The 20,762-nt window shown below is 33.8% G+C and overlaps 1 protein-coding gene across 1 annotated transcript in view; it reads left to right on the top strand.

The window, feature by feature from the left end:
- DTWD2 (DTW domain containing 2) overlaps positions 1 to 12,638 on the top strand; it is a 99,272-nt gene extending 86,634 nt beyond the window's left edge. Inside the window, exons 5-6 of the mRNA XM_065875131.1 lie at positions 6,451 to 6,579; positions 11,910 to 12,638. Of these exons, the coding sequence (XP_065731203.1) occupies positions 6,451 to 6,579; positions 11,910 to 12,080 (300 nt within the window). The 3' untranslated portion in view covers positions 12,081 to 12,638. The remainder of the gene's footprint in view (positions 1 to 6,450; positions 6,580 to 11,909) is intronic.
- The last annotated feature ends 8,124 nt before the right edge of the window (positions 12,639 to 20,762 follow it).

The following is a 20,762-nucleotide window of genomic DNA, read 5'->3' as shown; positions in this document are numbered from 1 at the left end:
GATGAGAAAATATATTGAAAATATTAGGCAGCTAAAGAGTCACGCAAGGTCGTTCAAGAAATGAAAAAATTTCATTTAAAAAGTATTTTCAAAAATCATTATAAACTCTTGGGCATCTTAAAGCACAATCATTCTTCAAGGTTGTTAATGTTTTAGGCTCTGAGAGTTTAAATCTTGTTTGAGGTCATACTACTATTATGTAGAGTTAAATTTAAATAAGTCTAATTTCCTTTCTTATGCTTTTAGTTGCTGTGCTTTTCTATCTCCCGATTCATGCACATTATTGTAATTCAAGGTTATAGAAAAGTGTTGTTAATAAAGTAAAAGAGTGTACAATTTAACTCAGTAAATTTTAAAATAAAAATTTTTTGTGACAAATAGAACTTATGAAGTAATTGTATAACGTGTGCTTTATTTCACACCTAGGCTAATTTATGATTTATTTTCCAATAGCTGTTTATAAAGGCATGACAGCTTTTGAAATGAGTAGAAATGGTAATTGTTAAATGAAATTTATCTTTGGTGAGAAAATGTTTCACTAGCAAGACATTATAAAATTGGTTATTACTTAGGTGAGACTAGTAAATCAATTTCTAATATCCTAAATCAGTTTCTGTTCTAAGTTTCCTAATAAAGGATATAAATTGACGTAAGCCCAGTATGAATAAATGCATACATGTAGACATGCTTAGTTTGGACAATTTCAATTTCAGGAGATATCACAAAAGTTAGTTTCTATAGCATTATTCAACAGAGACTCGTCTTCATTAAGTATTGCTGAGAAAAATAGCAGCAGAAAGTAATGCCAAGGCGTTTAATCTATAGTCACATGCTTCTTTCTGGCTTGTTTAATGGCGTAATGTTTTGTTAATTTACTGAAATCACTCTGAAGTTATTGTAGGCAATAATTTTTTTTTTTAACTTTTTTGGCTGCATTGGGTCTTCGTTGCTGCGTGTGGTCTTTCTCTAGTTGCAGCGAGTGGGGGCTACTCTGTTGCGGTGTGCGGGCTTCTCATTGCGGTGGCTTCTCTTGCTGTGCAGCACGGGCTCTAGGTGCGTGGGCTTCAGTAGTTGTGGCACGTGGGCTCAGTAGTTGTGGTTCGCAGGCTCCAGAGCACAGGCTCAGTAGTTGTGGCATACGGACTTAGTTGCTCCGCGGCATGTGGGATCTTCCCAGACCAGGGCTCGAACCCGTGTCCTCTGCATTGGCAGGCAGATTCTTAACCACTGCGCCACCAGGGATGGTAGCCAATAATCTTAAGGAATTTTTGTTTTCATGCCTCTATTCTTTTTTTTTTTTGAAGAGGAAGCTTAAAAACTCAGATAAAACTTTTTTTATTTAAGAGAAATTATTATATTTCAATATTATTTTAAACTTTAATTCTGTCATTCTAAACTTTTAAAAAGAGTAATTATGCCTGAGAACGTGGAGATTACTATTTGACTTATAAAGATAACTTCCAATTCTGTGATCTCATGAATCTATGTGTTTTTACTTTCCTTCTCTAGATATTTCCATACCCATAGTTCTCAGTGACTTCAGATATGTACTACTTGGAGTTATGTGAAAAACAGTGGTAGATTAAATATTTTTATTAGTAGGAAAAAACACTAGTCAAGATATTTGATTAAATATGTCACTCAACAGAATTTTAATTTTGTATCATTATTTAGATTTGCTTAAATTTGAAATTTGTAAGTGCTTAATTTTTAGGCTTCTGAATTGTATGTTTGCATTTTTAACATCAAAGTTTTTGTGTGTTGGAAAAGCAATGTGTAACTTTAATTATCATTTTAATGTGTAAGAAAGTACTAAATTTTAAACCCAATGTGTTCTACAAGTTCTTTGGTAATTTTGGAATTGTGCTTTACCATAGAAACTGTTATGAAATGAAGTTTCTCAGGTCAACTCAGAAAAAAAAAATTTAAACAATAATGTGTTTTGGAAGTAGCACAATATTATCATTTTATCTATAACTAATGCCCCCTTTAACCTTATTTTTATCAAATTTTCTGAGTTTCAACATTAATCCTGGAATCTTAACTTTCTGTAAAAACTTTACAGGCTTCATAGTGTGGGAAGATGGGAGCAAGACATAGATATTGATATTTGTGAGAAACTTTCATTCTTGAGAAGACTCCTCCCCCTTTATCATTTTTTTTTTTTACACTGTGTTCATAAGACCCCTAAAATTATTCAGGAGTCCCTCAGCCTTGCTTTCCAGCAGAATAGCTTTGTTTTATTTGTTTAATATGTTGGGATTTGCCTAAGAATTCATCCATTTAATTCTTAGCCTAGTTATGAAGAGCTCAAGCTCTCAAAGAAGACTATAAATTCATTTATCTGCTTTACCATGATTGATTTTGGAACCTTGGATAAGTTACTTCACCTCTCTGTACTTTGGTTTCCTCATCTGTAAAATGGAGATAATAGTACTTCATAGGATTTTTGCGAGAATTAAATGAGACAATATATGTACATTTTCTAGAATAGCACTTACTGTCCAAGTGCATGAGACTTTGCATATAAGTGGTTAAGTCTCTGTTCAAACTGGCAACTGTCTGATGCCAAAGCTGGACTCTTATCACTATTAGATCATAGTGTTGAACTAAACTGAGGAAATTAAAGGAATGAAGTGGATTGAGGGATTGGGGCTAGAAGAAAAGATTTAGTACCTCTCCTTCAAAGGGCAGCTCATAAGCTCAGATACTGATTCTTGTTTGTGAAAGATCATAGAAAAAAGGGTGCTTCAGAAAGGAGGGTTTTTATGTGTGTCTTCCACTGGTAAGGAATTCAGAATGTTAGTAAAAAGAATTTTTTTAGCTTGTTCTAGACTAGGGTTGTTTCAGAAAGCCTGCAAAATAGATTGATTTTCCTAGAAACCTTTAAGGAAGCTGATCAACTGATGAGAATGTCTTGTGACTCCTAATAATTAAGTGAGGAGCACAATAGTTTTATGTAATAATGAAACTTGTCTTAAAAGAGCCTGAGAACAGATAACACGTAATCACCATCAAATTATAAAAATACAGCATTTGTTGGGGGTGTGTGTGTGTGGAGATGATTAAAATTTTAATTTTGAGGTCTTTTTTAGTTTATTTTTCTTGACAAAAGAATTAACTATATTATAGTAAATTATTTTAAAGACATATGTTATGCAAACATAAGCCATGGCATGTTAATCCTTTGGATAGTTTTTTGAGTCCTAAAGGTCATTACTAAACCACTGAACATGCTATGACTTCCACACTATTAATGACACAAATCACAAAAATAGCTAAAGGTCTATCTAGGAAGGAGACATTTGTAAAAACCCTTTAAAAAAGCATCTGAACAGTGATCATAGCTGTCAAACTGTTATCTGGTATTCTTATATATTAAATATATATTTAATATTTAATGGAAGAAAATAAAGGAAGGCATTAACAACAAAAGAATTTTAAGGAATTCAAATTTTAGCCAATCCAGAGAATCAGTGGAAAAGATCTGAAGCTCAGTCTAGAAGTAAAATTTGGATGAGTTGGCTGTTTCTAAAATGGGAGTTATATTATAGGCTTACAACCTATACCAGTAGAATTCTAAACCAACCAATGATACTCCTGTTCCTAAAGAAGTCACATTAAGAGCACTCAGACAACTTCTACCCATGGAGAACCAACTTCCAAGAAGATCAAAATTATTGAAGCATTCTTTGCATCAGCATGGCTTCCAAAAATTGGAAATGAAGATTGTATATAATAATTATACATAATATAATAATAATAATGATATATAATTAATGTAGCATTAAAATTACATATACATTATATGATCTTGGGATTGATCACTAAAAAATAGGTTTTAATACCATCAGGTCCAGCTATCTGATTTTTATCAAGTGAGCAGGAACTGAGAAACTAAATGACTGAAATTAAGTGATTAATTATTGTCAACTTTGATATAATAATATTGGTCTTTCAGTAGTTCCTCTTTCTACATACCATACTTTCATCATATGTTAATTTTTTTCATTTCTTATAATAGTTAATTTTGCCTTGGATTTTCTTGAACACTTATTCATGAAGATGAGGCAGTTTCTGAGAAATTATTATGATGCTTGTGACTTCTCAAGAAGATGGATCAACAGGGTTTCTTTTTAGTCTTGCTCATTTACTCACTGAATTAAGTGTGTGATGAAGGTGATATAGCACGTAAGCATAAAAGGAGGTGCCGTGAGATCACATTAGCATGCTTTAATAACATGTATCCTAATAATATGACAGATCTTAGTTATATATACTCTTTTAATATATCCAGTTACTAGGTAACTCCCAGAGAGACGATTTGTGAAGGATATTCTGAAGTCTTTTAACAAATGATATATTTCAAATTCTGTTTTCATACAGCCATGTGAGCCACAGTAAGAAATAAAACACCCTCCCGAAATAACAAATTTCTTTTAAAAATCAAATTAATTCCAATAAACAAAATCCACTATGAATTTTGCATGTTTTCCAAAGGTTTTGTTTTAATCAGATGCTTGTTATAAATTCCTCCAGTGATGACTTGGAATTAAGTATTGAAAGCAGTAGTTGTCTGTACTCTGTTCTACTGGTTGACCTGATGAAATATCAAAGCTTTTAGTAATTACAATTAATCAACGTCATGAATTATTCTTACAGTTATTTAAACATAGGCTTTCTTTTATCATTATATATGTTTCTCAACCATTTTCTTCCATCTCTTTCTCTCCCTGCATCTATTTTTCATCTTGTCCATTGGTAGAAATGCAGAGTAATTTTAATATGATATCTAAAATATAATTAGTCAAATATGCTTTAAAGAATATATTCCAAAATCATATATAGGGCAATACATTCTATAGTGAATCTTTTATGATGCCCACTTTGTTTCCCTCTCTCTCTCCCTCCCCCTTCCCCCCTCATCTCTTTTTGAGGAAGGAAAGGAAACAAGTTGTAGAGGATAATTTTTTGAACAAAAAGCAATCAGAGTGGAAAAACCATATTTCCCATCACATATCCTTAAATGTGATTTTGATCAGAGTGTGGGCTTTATGAGTGTAAGATTACTTGAGTTTCATTTAATTAAAGTAGGAATCAAAGGGCCAAAATGCTGACATTCAGTTTTCTATTGCCTTTCTCATGTCTGACTCTATCTCAGCTAAAATATTATCTCGATGGAGAAAAGTATCTTTGTAGTATGCTACTTTTATCTAAAAAGTGGATATATATATATGTGTGTGTGTGTGTGTGTGTGTGTGTGTGTGGTATGTGTGTGTATCTCTGTGTGTTTATATAGATTTACACCCACACAGACATATGCTTATCAGTTTAAGAAATAATGGAGGAATAAACCAGAAAATAAAATATCCCAATCATCAGTTCTCCAAAGTGATTAAACCATTTTCACTTCCACTTCAATGTATGAGAGTTTCATTTACTCTATCCTCATTTGGTGGTGTTAGTCTTTTCGATGTTAACTGTTCTAATGAGTGAAATGTTATCTCTTTATGATTTTATTTTATTTTATTTTTATTTATTTATTTTTGATTGTGTTGGGTCTTCGTTGCTGCACACGGGCTTTCTCTAGTTGCGGTGAGCGGGGGCTACTCTTCATTGCGGTGTGAGGGCTTCTCATTGCGGTGGCTTCTCTTGTTGCAGAGCATGGGCTCTAGGTGCACGGGCTTCAGTAGCTGTGGCTCACGGACTCTAGAGCGCAGGCTCAGTAGTTGTGGCGCACGGGCTTAGTTGCTCCGTGTTATGTGGGATCTTCCCAGACCAGGGCTCGAACCCATGTCCCCTACATTGGCAGGTGGATTCTCAACCACTGCGCCACCAGGGAAGCCCCTCATTGTGATTTTGATTTACATTAAATCATGTTGAGCCCTTTTACATGTACCTATTTGCTACTTGTATATCTTCTTTTGTGAAGTGTCTGTTCACTCTTTTTGCCCACTGGGAGGGGGTTATTAGTCTTTTTAGTTTTGATTTGTAGGAATTTGTATATATTTTGAATACATTTTCTTTGTTAGATGTGTAACTATCCTCTAGCTTCTATTTAACAAAACAATAATAAAAGGATATTATGTATAGAAGATATTGATACATTTAATATTTATAAACTGGCAATTTTGGAAGGAAATTAGAGTAATTAGTATTTAAAATACAGACCTTAGGGGCTTCCCTGGTGGCACAGTGGTTGAGAGTCCGCCTGCCGATCGAGGGGACATGGGTTCGTGCCCCAGTCCAGGAAGATCCCACATGCCGCGAAGCGGCTGGGCCTGTGAGCCATGGCCGCTGAGCCTGCGCGTCCAGAGCCTGTGCTCCGCAACGGGAGAGGCCACAACAGTGAGAGGCCCCCATACTGCAAAAATAAAATGAAATAAAAAACAGACCTTATAGTTATAAACTTAAAAGAAAAATTACATTCTATTCTGTTTTTGATTTCAGGTGCAATTAAAAACCAGCATTTCTAGTCAGTATGTAATTCGGGCGCAACCAACTAATAGGTGCCTTTCTACACTGGAGTGTGCAGCTGTCGCTCTTTCTATCTTGGAGAAAAATAATTACATACAAGAGGTATGTCTTTGGAAAGTTACATAGTTTGTGAAAGTAGGAGTTTAGTTAGATTTTTGTCTAGAAAATTAAAAAATGCATAACTTGTTAAATTTGTAACAAGTGACAAGTAGACTGTATCTGTGATAGAAATTTGTGCACTTTTATAACCTTCCTTTCCCCTCTGGTGTTTCTCTGTTAGTTTAACGTTCCAGATTGCATTATTTAAATATTCATTCTAAGCTGTGCAAACAGCATTTGTAATATGCTAAATCGTTTTTAAGTAGCATAACATTAAATATAGTTTTTTGGGGCTAGATATGTCTTTCAGTAGTCTGTATTTCTGTTTTAGTCTTTTGTGTTCTCTTGTACTAGACTTTTTTCTTTTTATTTAAAAGGACATTTTACAGCAAGATTTTTTCCATTGGTGCTTTTATTCAAGGAGATATACCAACTTCCTGTTTAATCTTATTAACCTTGCTTAGGGTATAAAAAGATATAATTTTTCTTGAGAAAAAAGCCTACAGAATATGAAAACGTTATAACCTGCAATCAACATTTTATTTAATTTCCATGAAAGCCTGATGATTTCCTATATAATTCATAATCATTAGTAAATAATAATGTTTCAGTGAGCTCACAACATCTCAACCTTTTAGAACATGTAAGACATTTTCCATTTATGACAAGAGAAAAAAATAGCAAACTAAATGGAGTTTTATAACTCCCTCCTCTAACACACACACACACACACACACACACACACACACACGCACGCACAAAGTATGCTCTTTCCTGCCTTCTTTCTGTCTTTCTCATTATACACCATGGTTTCTATTATAAAAGTGTGCCTTAGCCATGAGGGAAATTCCGATAATGGATAAAAGCTTAGGTCAGAGTAACTGGATAAGTGGATTAGTTACCAAGAAAAAGAACAAAAGACCTCCAAAGCAAGGGGAGTTAAAGAATGCCAGAAGAAGCATTGAATTGCCCTTTTCCTCCCCCCTACCCTAAGCCATGGTATGTGTCAGAGTTGGAGACTTTCTTCTTTTGAAAGAAGTAGGCTTTCATGAGTAGGCTATTTTTGTGTGTATCTGTATGAGTAGACTTAGTTTTGGGTCTAGGCAATTTCTCTTTCTCTCTTTTGAGGGAAAAAATGCGTGAAGGATCCTAGATCCTTCCTCCAAATGACCAGGGAGTATTCTCAGACTCTTTTTTCTCCCCTCTGACTTTATCACCTATTCCCATGTACCTTCCATCAATATAACACTTAATATACGCCTGTACTTGTCTCTCTGTTTTGTTTTTTAACCATCATCTGTGCATGTTCTTCAGCAGAAAACAACATTATTTTTAGGTGTCTTAAAGGAAAGATGGAACCCAAGTCTGTTGTTTAAGCTTGCTTTCTGTACAGTCTCTGTATTTTCCTTTTTGTTGATGTAAAATCCTAGGATCAGCCAACATCAGACACAGGCCTCATTAAAAGTTTAAATCTTGAGGGAAAAATATAATGGTCTTTGGCTATAAATTTAAATTTTCTTTCCTCTTCTTCTTTTGGTTTATAAAAAGAATCTTCTATGGATTTATATTTATTATTCCCACAATTGGAATTGAATCTTTACTGCATTCCTAAACAGAAGCTTTAATGTTGGTAACGGTGGTGTTTTAGTAGTAGTAGTTATAGTATAATAGGGCTAGGGTTTGGCATAGGGTTTGTACTACTACTACTACAAATGCTGCTACTGCTCCCCCCTTTCCAACTTTATAAGATATATTATTCTGATATTAATTAATATACTGTCACAGCAGGAAACCTGTCTTATGTTTTTAGTATAATATCTTACAACAGGCAAAGTTTAAGAGATAGAAGGGTGTAAGGATCTATCATCTCTTCAGCTTTTGGAGCTTTTATTTTTTTCTGTGGGTCAAGTTGAACATAAAATCCCAAAGCAAAAGTGGGGTCCTAGAGTTCTCATTCTTTTTGCTTTGGTCACCAGGAGTGGTTATACTATAGTGACCAGGAGTAGAAGAAGGATGTTTGATAATCAGGCATGTGATTTGGGAGGTGCTGATAAGATGGTCGCAGGAACATGAGCAGAAAAAAAGCATATGAAACATCCCAAGTTGCTTATTATTACATCTGGCAAACAATTAGCTTTCTTAGTGGGGGAACACCAAGTCCAGCTTGTTTAAATCTAGCTACAATAAAAAAATCAGTACATTCTTCTGAACATCTGCTCTGAAATAGGTGTTTTCTTTCCTTCCTGGGGAGGAAAGCTATAACATGCCTTTTACCCCCAATAACCTTTTATTAGGGGCATCCTAATAAAACCTTAAGAGGATGGGGAGAGTAGTAATTTTTCAGCTGGCTTCATTCTGTAGAGGTAGGGCTCCTCAAAATAAAGAACTTGGCATAGAATGGCCTTCTTAGTCTGTTGATTCATTCTCTTCCTTTATTCTTGAGCAGTTTTCAGTCACTTGGAGATAGCATGATATGAGTTCTGAAGCAAGTTTGAGTTAAAACTTTATCACTTATCATCAGCAGTTTTTGCCAGAAGGCAATTCATGTAATCTCTTTGTGTTTGTTTTCTTATCTGCGATATACAAAAAATAGTTACCTCATAATATTGTTATGAGAATCAAATGGGATAATGTATGTTAATTGCCTGACACCGGGCTCTCAAGAAGTGTTCATCTTTTTGCCTTTCCTCGCCTCTGATTCTTGTCTATAGATTGACAGAAAAATTGAACTGAAAGATGGTGATTTTCATTTTGCCATTATAATATGTACCAGGGTTACTCATACCTTGGAAGCCTTATGAACTTTTGTAACTAGACGTGGCAAAGCTTTGTGCTGTAACCTAAATGTCTTAGCTCTACTCATCACCAGTAGTTGTTAATAACGGTCTTTTGAAACTGTCACATTGCATCTATAGACAGAGGATTTACAGAACACTGATTTTCCCCCAAATAAACTTTTAGAAACTAATTTTGTAAGTAGAGGATTTTCTTTGTTCTTCTGAACCAGTAAACCTCTCATATAGCTTCACATTGCCCCAGATATAATGTTATGAATGTAGAGAGAAACATTATCATTTATTATCAATCAAGTTATATGCTAAGCACTTTAAATGTATCATGTGAGTGCACCATAATAATAACCTTATAAGGTGGACATAATATTCCTCACTTTGCAGATGAAGAAAACGAGGCAAAGAGAGGTTAACTTATCTGGGAACACATAGCTAGTAAGTGATTGTATCAGTCACTTAAAACCCCAAAATCAGAATGGCATAACACACTGTCTGTACAGTGGGATTGCCAGGGGGACCGCTGCTAATTATAGTCACTTGGATCCAGGCTGATGGATGCACCATCTAGACACATCATTTTAAGGAAGGAATAAACAGAGGTGAGGAATCATACACCACTTTTAAAGCATCTGCCCAGAGGTGACACACATTATTTGTGCTCACATTTCATTAACCAAGTCAAGTTATATGGCCATGCCTAACTTCAGAGGGGGCTAGAAAATGCAGTCTGATCATGTATCATGAAAGATGACTGATGTATTTGTGAACAACCCTAGTGACTACCACAGATCTATCTCCAAAATTCATTGTCTTAATTACTCAGAAAATTGATAGAATCTTATCTTCAGGAAGTAAAAGTTGAAGGCCCTTAATCATAGGAGTATTAATACTCTTCTATCTATGAAGAATCTAATAAATGTCATAAAATAGCAATTGTCTCAGTCTGTGTATGGTCCAAGGTATGTTTCCTAGGTATGATGTTTCAGGATTCAATCACTTCCTTATATTGACTCTGTAAAGTAATATATAGTCATTTCTATATTTCTTCTCTTGTTTGAAGAATTGAAGGTACAAAAAGAAATTATGAGAACGTACCTAAGAGACTCTCTACAATAATGTCAGGCAGAGCTTTTCCAAGATGTTTGTCTTTTTCTTACTGGTGTGTCTCAGTTAGGAGTTACATTTAGTTGCATGTAACAGAGCCCTTACTGCAGTGGTTGGGCCATATATGAGTTTATTTTTCTCCTGTAATAAGAAATGCTGAAGTTAGTGGTCTAGGGCTGGGGATGCAGCTGAAGAGGACATCAGAGACCCAGATTTCTTCTGTCTTTCTGTCCATCACTGTATGTATTTGGCTTTAATCTTCATGTTTATTGTCCTGTAGTCACATGTGTTCATCCACATGTGGCAGTCACGTTCCGGGCAAGAAGAAAAGGCAAAAGCCTATGCCTGCTAGGTCTGTCCCAACCCAAGGCCTTCCACTTACATCTTGTTGGATAAACTGTCATTAGTCAATGTAGTATTACTAGCTGGACACATTGCCACCTTGAATAAAATTTTAGATTTTTTTTAATAAGGAAGAAAAGAATGGATATGGAGAAGCAACTACCAGTGACTGCCACATATTTGTAAGAGTTCATTGTAAATTAAAGCTGTTAAGCCCTTTGCTGCCACTTTTGTTGTATATATGGGGGAATACATTTTTACATAGACATTGTGAAATTTTTATAGTTAAATCTTTGTTCCTTTTATTTTCTTTTTAAACAATCTGCACCATCAAGTTTGTTATTTAAAAGTGTTATATCAGGGATCTCAGGCCCAGGGAAAGATTCTGACTCAAATATGTTTAAAACACTAGCTTAATGTTTTTTTTTTTTTTTCCTAACTTTTGAATTTGAATAACTTTAAGAAGGACATATGCTCAGTTGTTTGACAACCTCCACCATTCTCTGTTACCTTATAGGTCCACCTAGGTCACATGTTTATGTTATATGTCTGGCCCTATAGGTATTTGAGTTCAGACAGGTATGTATACAGTTACAGTTATTTCAAATGCACCCACACGTGGTTATCTAACTTGTATGTGGGCCATGGAGTAGTGTGAGAGAATTAGTAAACTTACCCATTGCTGCCATCATCCATTTGTTAGCAAGTAGCGGGAAGCTTGTGTTAGTCTGTGATTGAAACTGAATTAACTAATTTGTACCTAAATGTCTCTTTTAGTCTGCTGTTACAGATTAGTTATTATAATGGCCACAATTTTTGTACTGTTTGAATATATTAAAGTATAAAACTAAATTTAGACTTTATCACCTATATGGAAAATTAGTATTTGTGTCTTACTGGAATTCCTTAGTGGTATGTAAGGTATGAATTTAAATGAACTATTTATTTAGAAGTTATCATATATTTGATTGCCTATTGCTTTTCATAGTTAAAAGCTAATAATAAAATAATAATCCCTGTTTCTAAAGAAAAAATTTAGATAGAATATCATGATTTGTCACATCTTTTTTAGTATCTTTTTTTTTATCTTAACAGACTTTGCTTCGCCCTCTTCAAGCTTTATGCTCTTTCCAGCTTCAGCATGGTGCTCAAATTCGCCTCAGCAAGGAACACCTTCTGAAAAATGGATTATATCCTAAGCCGATGCCAAAGAACAAACGCAAACTCAGGAAAATGGAACTATTAATGAACAGCATTAAAATTTAGTACAGTTGTTCTTATGGTGCTAGTTTTGTTGTCTTCAGCTGACAATAATGAGTTAACTTTTTATACATTTTAAGTCTGTGGGTTTTTGTCTAAAGAATGAGAGTTACATAATAAACTTACCCAGAAGAAGAAAGTAATCCAAATAGCCAAAAAACAAACAAACAAAATTCAGTGATTCAGTGAAAAGCAAGATTTCGTACTGTATTTGTTTTTAAAATGTGCCTCTAATACATTTTTTCAAGTCAGTAATTTGAAATGTGATTGGTTGTTGAGCTGGGTTAGAAGTACTAATTAATAAAAGGGAATGGAAGGAAACTGATGTGCCTGACTGGTTCAGTATTGTTTCTGTTAGTGTTTATAGATAATTAGGTGTAGACCTATAATAGAGGATAATCTTGCACATGAACTTTATAGTTTGAAATAAGTAACAAAAGAAAATAATAATCAAGTAATTTAGGTTGAATTTATTTCATAAATAAGTATTCTTTAGGGACTAAAATTGAATTCAGCCAATGTGATTTAAGTGTGCGATTAATTGCCCATATTTTTAAAGTTAAAATTAGAAAAAGTATATTCACTGTCTAACATTATTTTCAGGTGTACAACATAATGATTTGGTATTTGTGTACATTGCAAAATGATCACTGCAATAAGTCTAGTTAAAATCTGTCATCTTACATAATTAGAACAAATTTTTTTCTTGTGATGAGAAGTTTTAAGATATACTCCCTTAGCAACTTTAAAATATACAATACAGTATTACTAACTATAGTCACCATGCTGTATATTACATTCCCATGACTTACTTGTTTAAAAACGGCCCTTTTGACCCTCTTCACCCATTTCACTCCCACCCTCACCTCCACCCCTGCCTCTGGTAAACACCAGTCTATTTTCTTTATCTTAGAGCTTGTCTGTCTATAAGCTTTTTTTTTTTTTTTCCAGATTCCACATTTAAGTGATACCATTTCTTTGTCCGACTTACTTCACTTAGCATAATGCCCTAAAGGTCCACCCATGTTGTTGCAAATGGCAAGATTTCATTATTTTTTTATGGATGAATAATACTCCTTTATATATATATATATATGTGCATGTGCGTGCATGTGTGTATCACATTTTCTTTATCCATTCATCCATTGATGGGATGCTTAGGTTGTTTCCATATCTTGGCTGTTGTAAATAATGCTGTAATGAACATGGTGGTGCAGATATCTTTTCAAGTTAGTGTTTTCTTTGGATAAATACCCAGAAGTGGAGTCACTGGATCATATGGTAATTCTGTTTTCAATTTTTGAGGAACCTCCATGCTGCCTTCCATAGTGGCTGCATCAATTTATATTCCCACCAGCAGTGCACAAGGGTTCCCTTTTCTCCACATCCTTGCCAGCATTTGTTATTTATTGTCTTTTTGATGACAGCCATTCTGATAGGTGTGAGGTGGTGACTCATTTTGGTTTTGATTTGCATTTCCCTGATGATTAGTGATGCTGAGCATCTTCTCATGTACCTGTTGGCCATCTATATGTCTTCTTTGGAAATATGTCTATTCAGATCCTCTGCCCATTTTTAAATTGGACTGTTTGTTTTTTTGATATTTAATTGTAATAGTTCTTTATATATTTTGGATAGTAACCCCTTATTAGATATATGATTTGCAAATATTTTCTCTCATTAAGTAGGATGCTTTTTCATTTTGTTGATGGTTTCCTTTGCTGTGCAGAAGTTCTTCAGTTTGATGTACTCCTACTTGTTTATTTTTGCATTTATTGCCTGCCTTTGCTTCTGGTGTCAGATTCAAAAAAGCATTGCCAAGACCTATGTCATAGAGCTTACTGCTTATGTTTTCTTCTGGGAGTTTTACGGTTTTAGGTCTTACATTTTAGTTCTTAAATCCATTTTGAGTTGATCTTTGTGTATGGTGTAAGATAGTGGTCCAGTTTCCTTCTTTTGCATGTGGCTACATGTGGCTGTTCAGTTTTCCCAACATCATTTATTGAAGAGACTGTCTTTTCTCCATTGTATATTCTTGCCTCCTTTGTGGTAGATTAGTTGACCATATAAGTGTGGGTTTGTTTCTTGGCTCTCTGTTTCATTGATCTATGTGTCTGTTTTTGTGCTAGTACCATACTGTTTGATTACTGTAGCTTTGTAATATAGTTTGAAATCAGGAAGCATGATACCTCCAGCTTTGTTCTTCTTTCTCAAGATTGCTTTGGCTATTCATGGTATTTTTTGGTTTCATACACATTTTAGGATTATTTGTTCTATTTCTGTAAAAAATGCTATTGGAATTTTGATAGATATAGCATTGAATCTGTAGATTGCCTTTGATAGAGCCCTAATTTTTAAAGAGGTGCATGTAATTTTGAAATAGCACACATTTTCATTTGTATGCAACTGGATAAGTTTAGATTTCTCAGAATTCATTGAACAAGTTTATTCACTGTGATAAACTACTTATATTGAAGTTTTCACATGGAAATAACTGTAGAATATAAGACAGCTATAATTTTGAGAACAAATATAAATATTTTTAGTGGACAAAAACTTTCAATTTGAGAGAATAAATTTTTCCCACTCCCTTGGGAAAATATTTAAGGAGATTTCTATATAGAATAAGAGACATACATGTAGTATATATTTATATCTAACTTACATCTACTGCAGTTATGTACACATTTCAGCAAGAAGAGGGGACTTCGTTTTTTCTTTATTTATGACTTCTGGAGTTTCCTGTATGTAGTTTTAAATTGTAAGGAAAAACTAAACATTAGATTTAAAAGTAAGCTTTATACACACACACACACACACACACATACACACACACATTTAATTTTTTCTAGTATACAGAGCTTTTTTAGTCACTTACTCTCTTTAAGCATTTTAAAATACGTTTTAAAAACTGTTATTATTAATATTTTTAGTTACTAAAATTTTTCAAAATGTGTAGTATTATGTGAGGATTTAACTTAATCTGGTTTTTAAAAGTCATTACTTTTTTATTATATTAGTTGACTTTTAACTTCAGATGCTTTGTATCTGGTTGAGTTGCCTGGATTAATTCTAGGTTTTGTGGATTTGTAGCTGTAGAGTATACATATAGGATTTACATGTATACTCTACACTTTGATGTGGGGTAGATTGTTTTGTGACTTGTTATTTAAACCATGTAACTCAGAGAGTATTCCTTTATATATAAGGTGACCATGTGTTTAGTCAGCCTTTTTGTGGTGTGTTAAAAAATCACTGTGTAATGAGTGATGTTATTTTGAGAATTTTATGCACATGTGAGTATAAAGGGTTGAGAACTACAGTATATGAAACAAGTCACAGTGCTTGGAAACTTTCTATAGCTTGGATTATAAGATTTCTCATGTGGAACATGAGAGTTACGTTAAGAAAAATTATTTTCCTCCACTTTAAGACTCCAAACCAACTTTTCTTAGCTGTGACCATTACAGTGTTACGGCCTTCTCCCTAAGATTTTGGAAGGAGCAAGTTCCTCACCACCACCACTGTTAGTGAATTATGTAGAAGAGCACTTCTGTATAGCTTTCTTCATCACATATCCCCATTTATTGCCCTAAATTGCCTGTTTAAAAATGTGGTCATGCTAATAGAGAATCCTTTCCGTTGAATGATACTGAATTTCAGGAAGGTAAGTTGTTGATCATGGATACAACTTCATTGGTGTAGGAGTAAATGTTATTGATGCTCTAAGTAAAAAATAAGCTTTGACTTAGTGAACTCAAAAGTTTTATATAACTGGATTTTTGCTATGTAGATTTATTCCTTAAAAATAAGTATGAGTGGATATTTTTATAGATAAGTAGACTGTGTTTTAGATGTAATGAAACTTTGCATCTAATTCTGTCCTATAGCATAGAATAAATCACTGCCCCTTAATTTTTCCAATCTAAATTTTTATTTACTGGCTTTGCTTAGCATATCCTCCCTCCTTTCTCTTTTTTTCAGCTTTATGGAGGTATCATTGACAAATAAAATTTTAAGATATTTAAAGTGTACAACATGATGATTTGATATACATTGTGAAAGGTTTCTTCCCTATGAAGTAATTAACACATCCATCACTTCACATATTTACTTTTTTTTTGGTGATAACATTTAAGTTCTCTTAGCAAATTTCAGTTATACAATTCAGTGTTAATCAACAATAGTCACCATATCCTCCCTCCTTTCTTTTCACACTTGCTTCTTCTTTCCTAGGCTCTTCCTCTCCCTCTCTCATTCCCCTCATTGTCCTCTATCCTTTTCTACTATCCTTAGCCTGTATGCTAGTTTGTAGAAAAATTTTTTACAAATTATTCATGTATTCTTACATAAGTATTTTTCTTTACAAAAGATCCTGTAGTGGTCTTAATAGATTATAATTTTATATTTAAAATTTGTGCAGGAAATCAGTGCTCCATGACTTACTCTGTGCAGATGACTTGGCTCCTTTAGTCTATTTAAAAAAACATATTAGACAAACAAGTAATTGTTTATTAGTCTTTAATAATTGTTCACTTGAACTAACAACGTAAGAATTATTTTTTAAAGAAATTTTTTAGTGTAAGGAATTAAAAAAACTGAAATAGATGGCCTTTGAATAAGAAATTATAATTTACTGTTATTGTTATTTAAAAGTATATTAAGGAATTAAGGCATTAAAACATTTTAGAAAGTACAACTGCCTCAAGATTATTTTCACAGATGTACTCTTCATTGATTTTGTATGCTAAAAGCATTTATCCATTTCTGTCTCTAAATATGTTATTTACAAGGTAAAAAATCTCTTATTATATTTTTGGAATATATTTAATTTTATGGGAAACATAATTGATATGAAAAAGGCAGTAATTTACAATGTGAAAAAATCATCAGATTTTATAAATCTGAGGTTTTTTTGGCTTTATTAAATAATTTTATATCTAAAGTTGCTTCTTTCTTAATAGAATCAATGAAGAAAATGTTAAAAATGTATATAAAAAACCTTGATTTTGGATCTAAAATGTAAGCTTGCCTTTTCACGTCTCTGGATTATCTACAATTATAGAAATGAAACCAACGTTTTAACATCACATTTAATAGTTATCGTTTAGTTACTCTCAGAACTCTTGCAAATTCAAATTCTATGGGGCAGACAGTGACAGACAGATACTTTTACCCATGGCATATAGTTTTCTATAAAAGAAAAATATCCAGTTAGTGAATAAGGGAAAAGTAAAGATTAGTAGAAATAATGAGTATCTTTCAGGCAAAATACATTAACAAATTGGCTCTTCCTTTAATTCATAAAGTGTTCATTCAGTAGGTTAAAGTAGGGAAAACGGATTATGATGTCACTTTTTCTTTTTTTATTTTAATTTAATTGGAGTATAGTTGATTTACAATGTATTAGTTTCAGATGTACAGCAAAGTGATTCAGTTATACATATACGTCTATTTATTCTTTTTCGGATTCTTTTATAGGTTATCACACAATATTGAGTAGAGTTTCCTGTGCTATACAGTAGATCCTTGTTGGTTATCTATCTTATATATAGTAGTGTGTGACATGTTCATCCCAAGCTCCTGATTTATCCCTCTCCACCTGCCGCATTTCCCCTTTGGTAACTATAAGTTTGTTTTTGATATCTGTAAGTCTGTTTCTGTTTTGTAAATAAGTTCATTTGTATCAGTTTTTAATTTAGATTCCACATACGAGTGATATCATATGATGTTTGTCTTTCTCTGACTTACTTCACTTAGTATGATAATCTCTGGGTCCATCCATGTTGCTGCAAATGACATTATTTCATTCTTTTTTATGGCTGGGTAATATTCCATTGTATATGTGTACAACATCTTTATCCATTCCTCTGTTGATGGATATTTAGGTAGCTTCCATGTCTTTGCTATTGTAAATAGTGCTGCAGTGAACATTGGGGTGCATGTATCTTTTCAAATTATGGTTTTCTGCAGATACATGCCCAGGAGTGGGATTGCTGAATGATATGGTAGTTTTTTTTAGTTTTTTAAGGAACATCCATACTGTTCTTCATAGTGGTTGTACCATTTTACATTCCCTCCAACAGTGTAGGATGGTTCCCTTTTCTCCACACCTTCTCCAGCATTTATTGTTTGTAGACTTTTTGATCATGGTTATTCTGACCAGTATGAGGTGAAACCTCATTGTAGTTTTGATTTGTATTTCTCTAATAATCAGTGTTGTTGAGCATCTTTTCATGTGCCTTTTGGCCATCTGTATGTCTTCTTTGGAGAAATTGGACTTCTTTCTCATCTTTGCAAGATCTTACTGTGATTCTGTCCAGGAAACAAAATTATGTCCCTTCCTTTCTTCTAATATCTATGAGCAGATTCAACATATAAAGCAAGGTTTCTGATTTCTTGATCTGAAAGCTACCTTTTTGATAAAGGACTCCTGCATTCTGGCAATTAAATAGTTAACTTATTCATATCTTTGGATGGTTTTATTTGCTCATAAAGGTCCTGGAAACTTTTGTATGGAAAAGAATTCGGTAAATTCAATAATGTCAGTATACCAATGTAAATGATCTCCTTTATTTTCAGATCATTGGTGATGAGAAGTATAGACTAAATGGGGATTGTAGGCCTGGGATTAGGCCATTGAATTTTTTTTTTGGCCACACTGCGTGGCTTGTGGGATCTTAGTTCCCCGACCAGGGATTGAACCTGGGCCCTTGGCAGTGAGAGTGCGGAGTCCTAACCACTGGACCGCCAGGGAATTTATGATGTCACTTTTTGATTTTTAATTTATGCAAATTGATTTCATTACTTTTAAGAGTACCGGTCTTCTTTTTAGCTTAAAATTTATTAATGTCTATGTTTACGGGGTATAGTAATAGTTTTTACTTAGAACTAAATATTTGTGATTTGTAATATCTAATATTCAGTAAATTATTAATACAATATTAAACTTAATTTCCATTTTAAAAGAAATAGTTAAATTACTAATGACTTAATAGTTACTTTGTATAATGCTTCTACTAATTTTTGTTGGTAAGTTATTTGAATTATTTTAAAAAATAGAATTGTTATGTTTTATTTTTGTGGTGATTCTCAATAACATTATTATTAAAATATAAATATTTAATTTGAAATATATGAATCATTCCTAGTATTTAGCATCAAAGGACAAAGTCTGTTAGGTAATATATCTCTCCATGCATCTACCATTATTTTGGATAATTGGACATGATGTTACTAGTGAAATAGGCTTGGGTATCCATAAAATACCAGGTTTCAGTATATAGTAAAAGTGTCTGTGAGGTCTGTCTTTTATGTCTATTAGTAGATAGATCTTGGTCTACTTAGTGTTTCTCAGTGATCAGTCCAATAAACCATTTATTTGGTAGATATTTTTATTTAGCTCTTAGTATGTGTCAGGCACTATTTTAGGTACTAGAGAATACAGTGATGTTGAAGACAGAATCCCTGTGTCCAAGAACTTGAAGTTCGATGGTTGGAGACAGATGTAATAAAATAATTTCAGGTATTGATAACTGTTATGGGAAAGGGTCCTGTAGCAGAGTATGAGAGTCCAGTCATAGTAGTTGGGAAAGGCCTTGTTGGAAGAGGTGACTTTTCAGTTTTGTGCTAAATGATGAGAAGGATGCAGCACATAAATAATCTTAAGGAATTTTTCAGAGAAATAGTAGTTCAGAGGGATCAAAGGACAGGATTTTTTTTTTCCAGATACGTGATATTAAGGATAGCTGTCTGGGTAGATTGGTAGACTTGCTGAAGAAAAAATTTGACATGTTTTTTATCTGATTGTATTTTTTCAGTGAAGAAAGTGGTAAAGTTATCAACTAAGTATGAAGGGGGATATTGAGATATATTTATGGAGAGAGAGGACATGAAGTATTTATCTGGAGCGTGGGTTTACTGGGGCAAGGACTAGGATTGTTTGGCATTGTTGTGTGCCCCTTTCAGATATATGGGTATAAATTTGAAGCAGATCTGTTTAGCATGCTTATGTGAGTTGTGTATGTGGGCATGCTCCACATCCTGTTGTGGTGCCTAGTCCTAGAGTAAGCAGATAATTGGATTGGGGTGCTGTTCAATGAGCACAAGAGAAGGAGAGAGGGTAAGGGATTGGGGTGCTGTGTAATAATACTAGACTGTAGAATCTGGACTGATAAGGAGAGAAGGGCATCTGGACCATGGATAGTGAAAAATTGGTATGGTCATTGGTTGAGAATCTTAATGAGGTCATAGAATTATTGGAATGGGTATTCTAGATAAATAAGCTGGAAGGTGAGGGTCAGAGAACAGGAAGTTTGAAATTGAGATTTCAAACGTGGTACAGTTATTACTGATAACAGTTTCCAATGTGTGACGTTAGAAATGATGCTAAAGTTTGGTAGAGGACTAGATGTTTAGAGCTAGGTAAAGAATCAAGAGGCTGTGGAATTGGATGGCCAAGTTTTGGGGTGTGGAAGTCCCCAAGAATAATAAGAGTAATGGTGGAAAGTAGGTGCTGAATTCATCAGCGAATGAGGGGAAGTGACCGGGAGTTAATAGATAATGCCAACAACGAGGGTAAGGGATAATAGAGTCTGGCAGTGCATATCAGAGGTGCTAGAGGTTTTTAATGAAGAAGGAGGAAAGACCAAGTGAATTGAATGGGAAGTGACAATGGCCATCAAAGAG

The sequence above is a fragment of the Phocoena phocoena genome, chromosome 3 (genome assembly GCF_963924675.1).
Source record: "Phocoena phocoena chromosome 3, mPhoPho1.1, whole genome shotgun sequence".
Lineage (NCBI taxonomy): Eukaryota > Metazoa > Chordata > Mammalia > Artiodactyla > Phocoenidae > Phocoena > Phocoena phocoena.
This window is presented reverse-complemented; position numbering and strand designations above follow the sequence as displayed.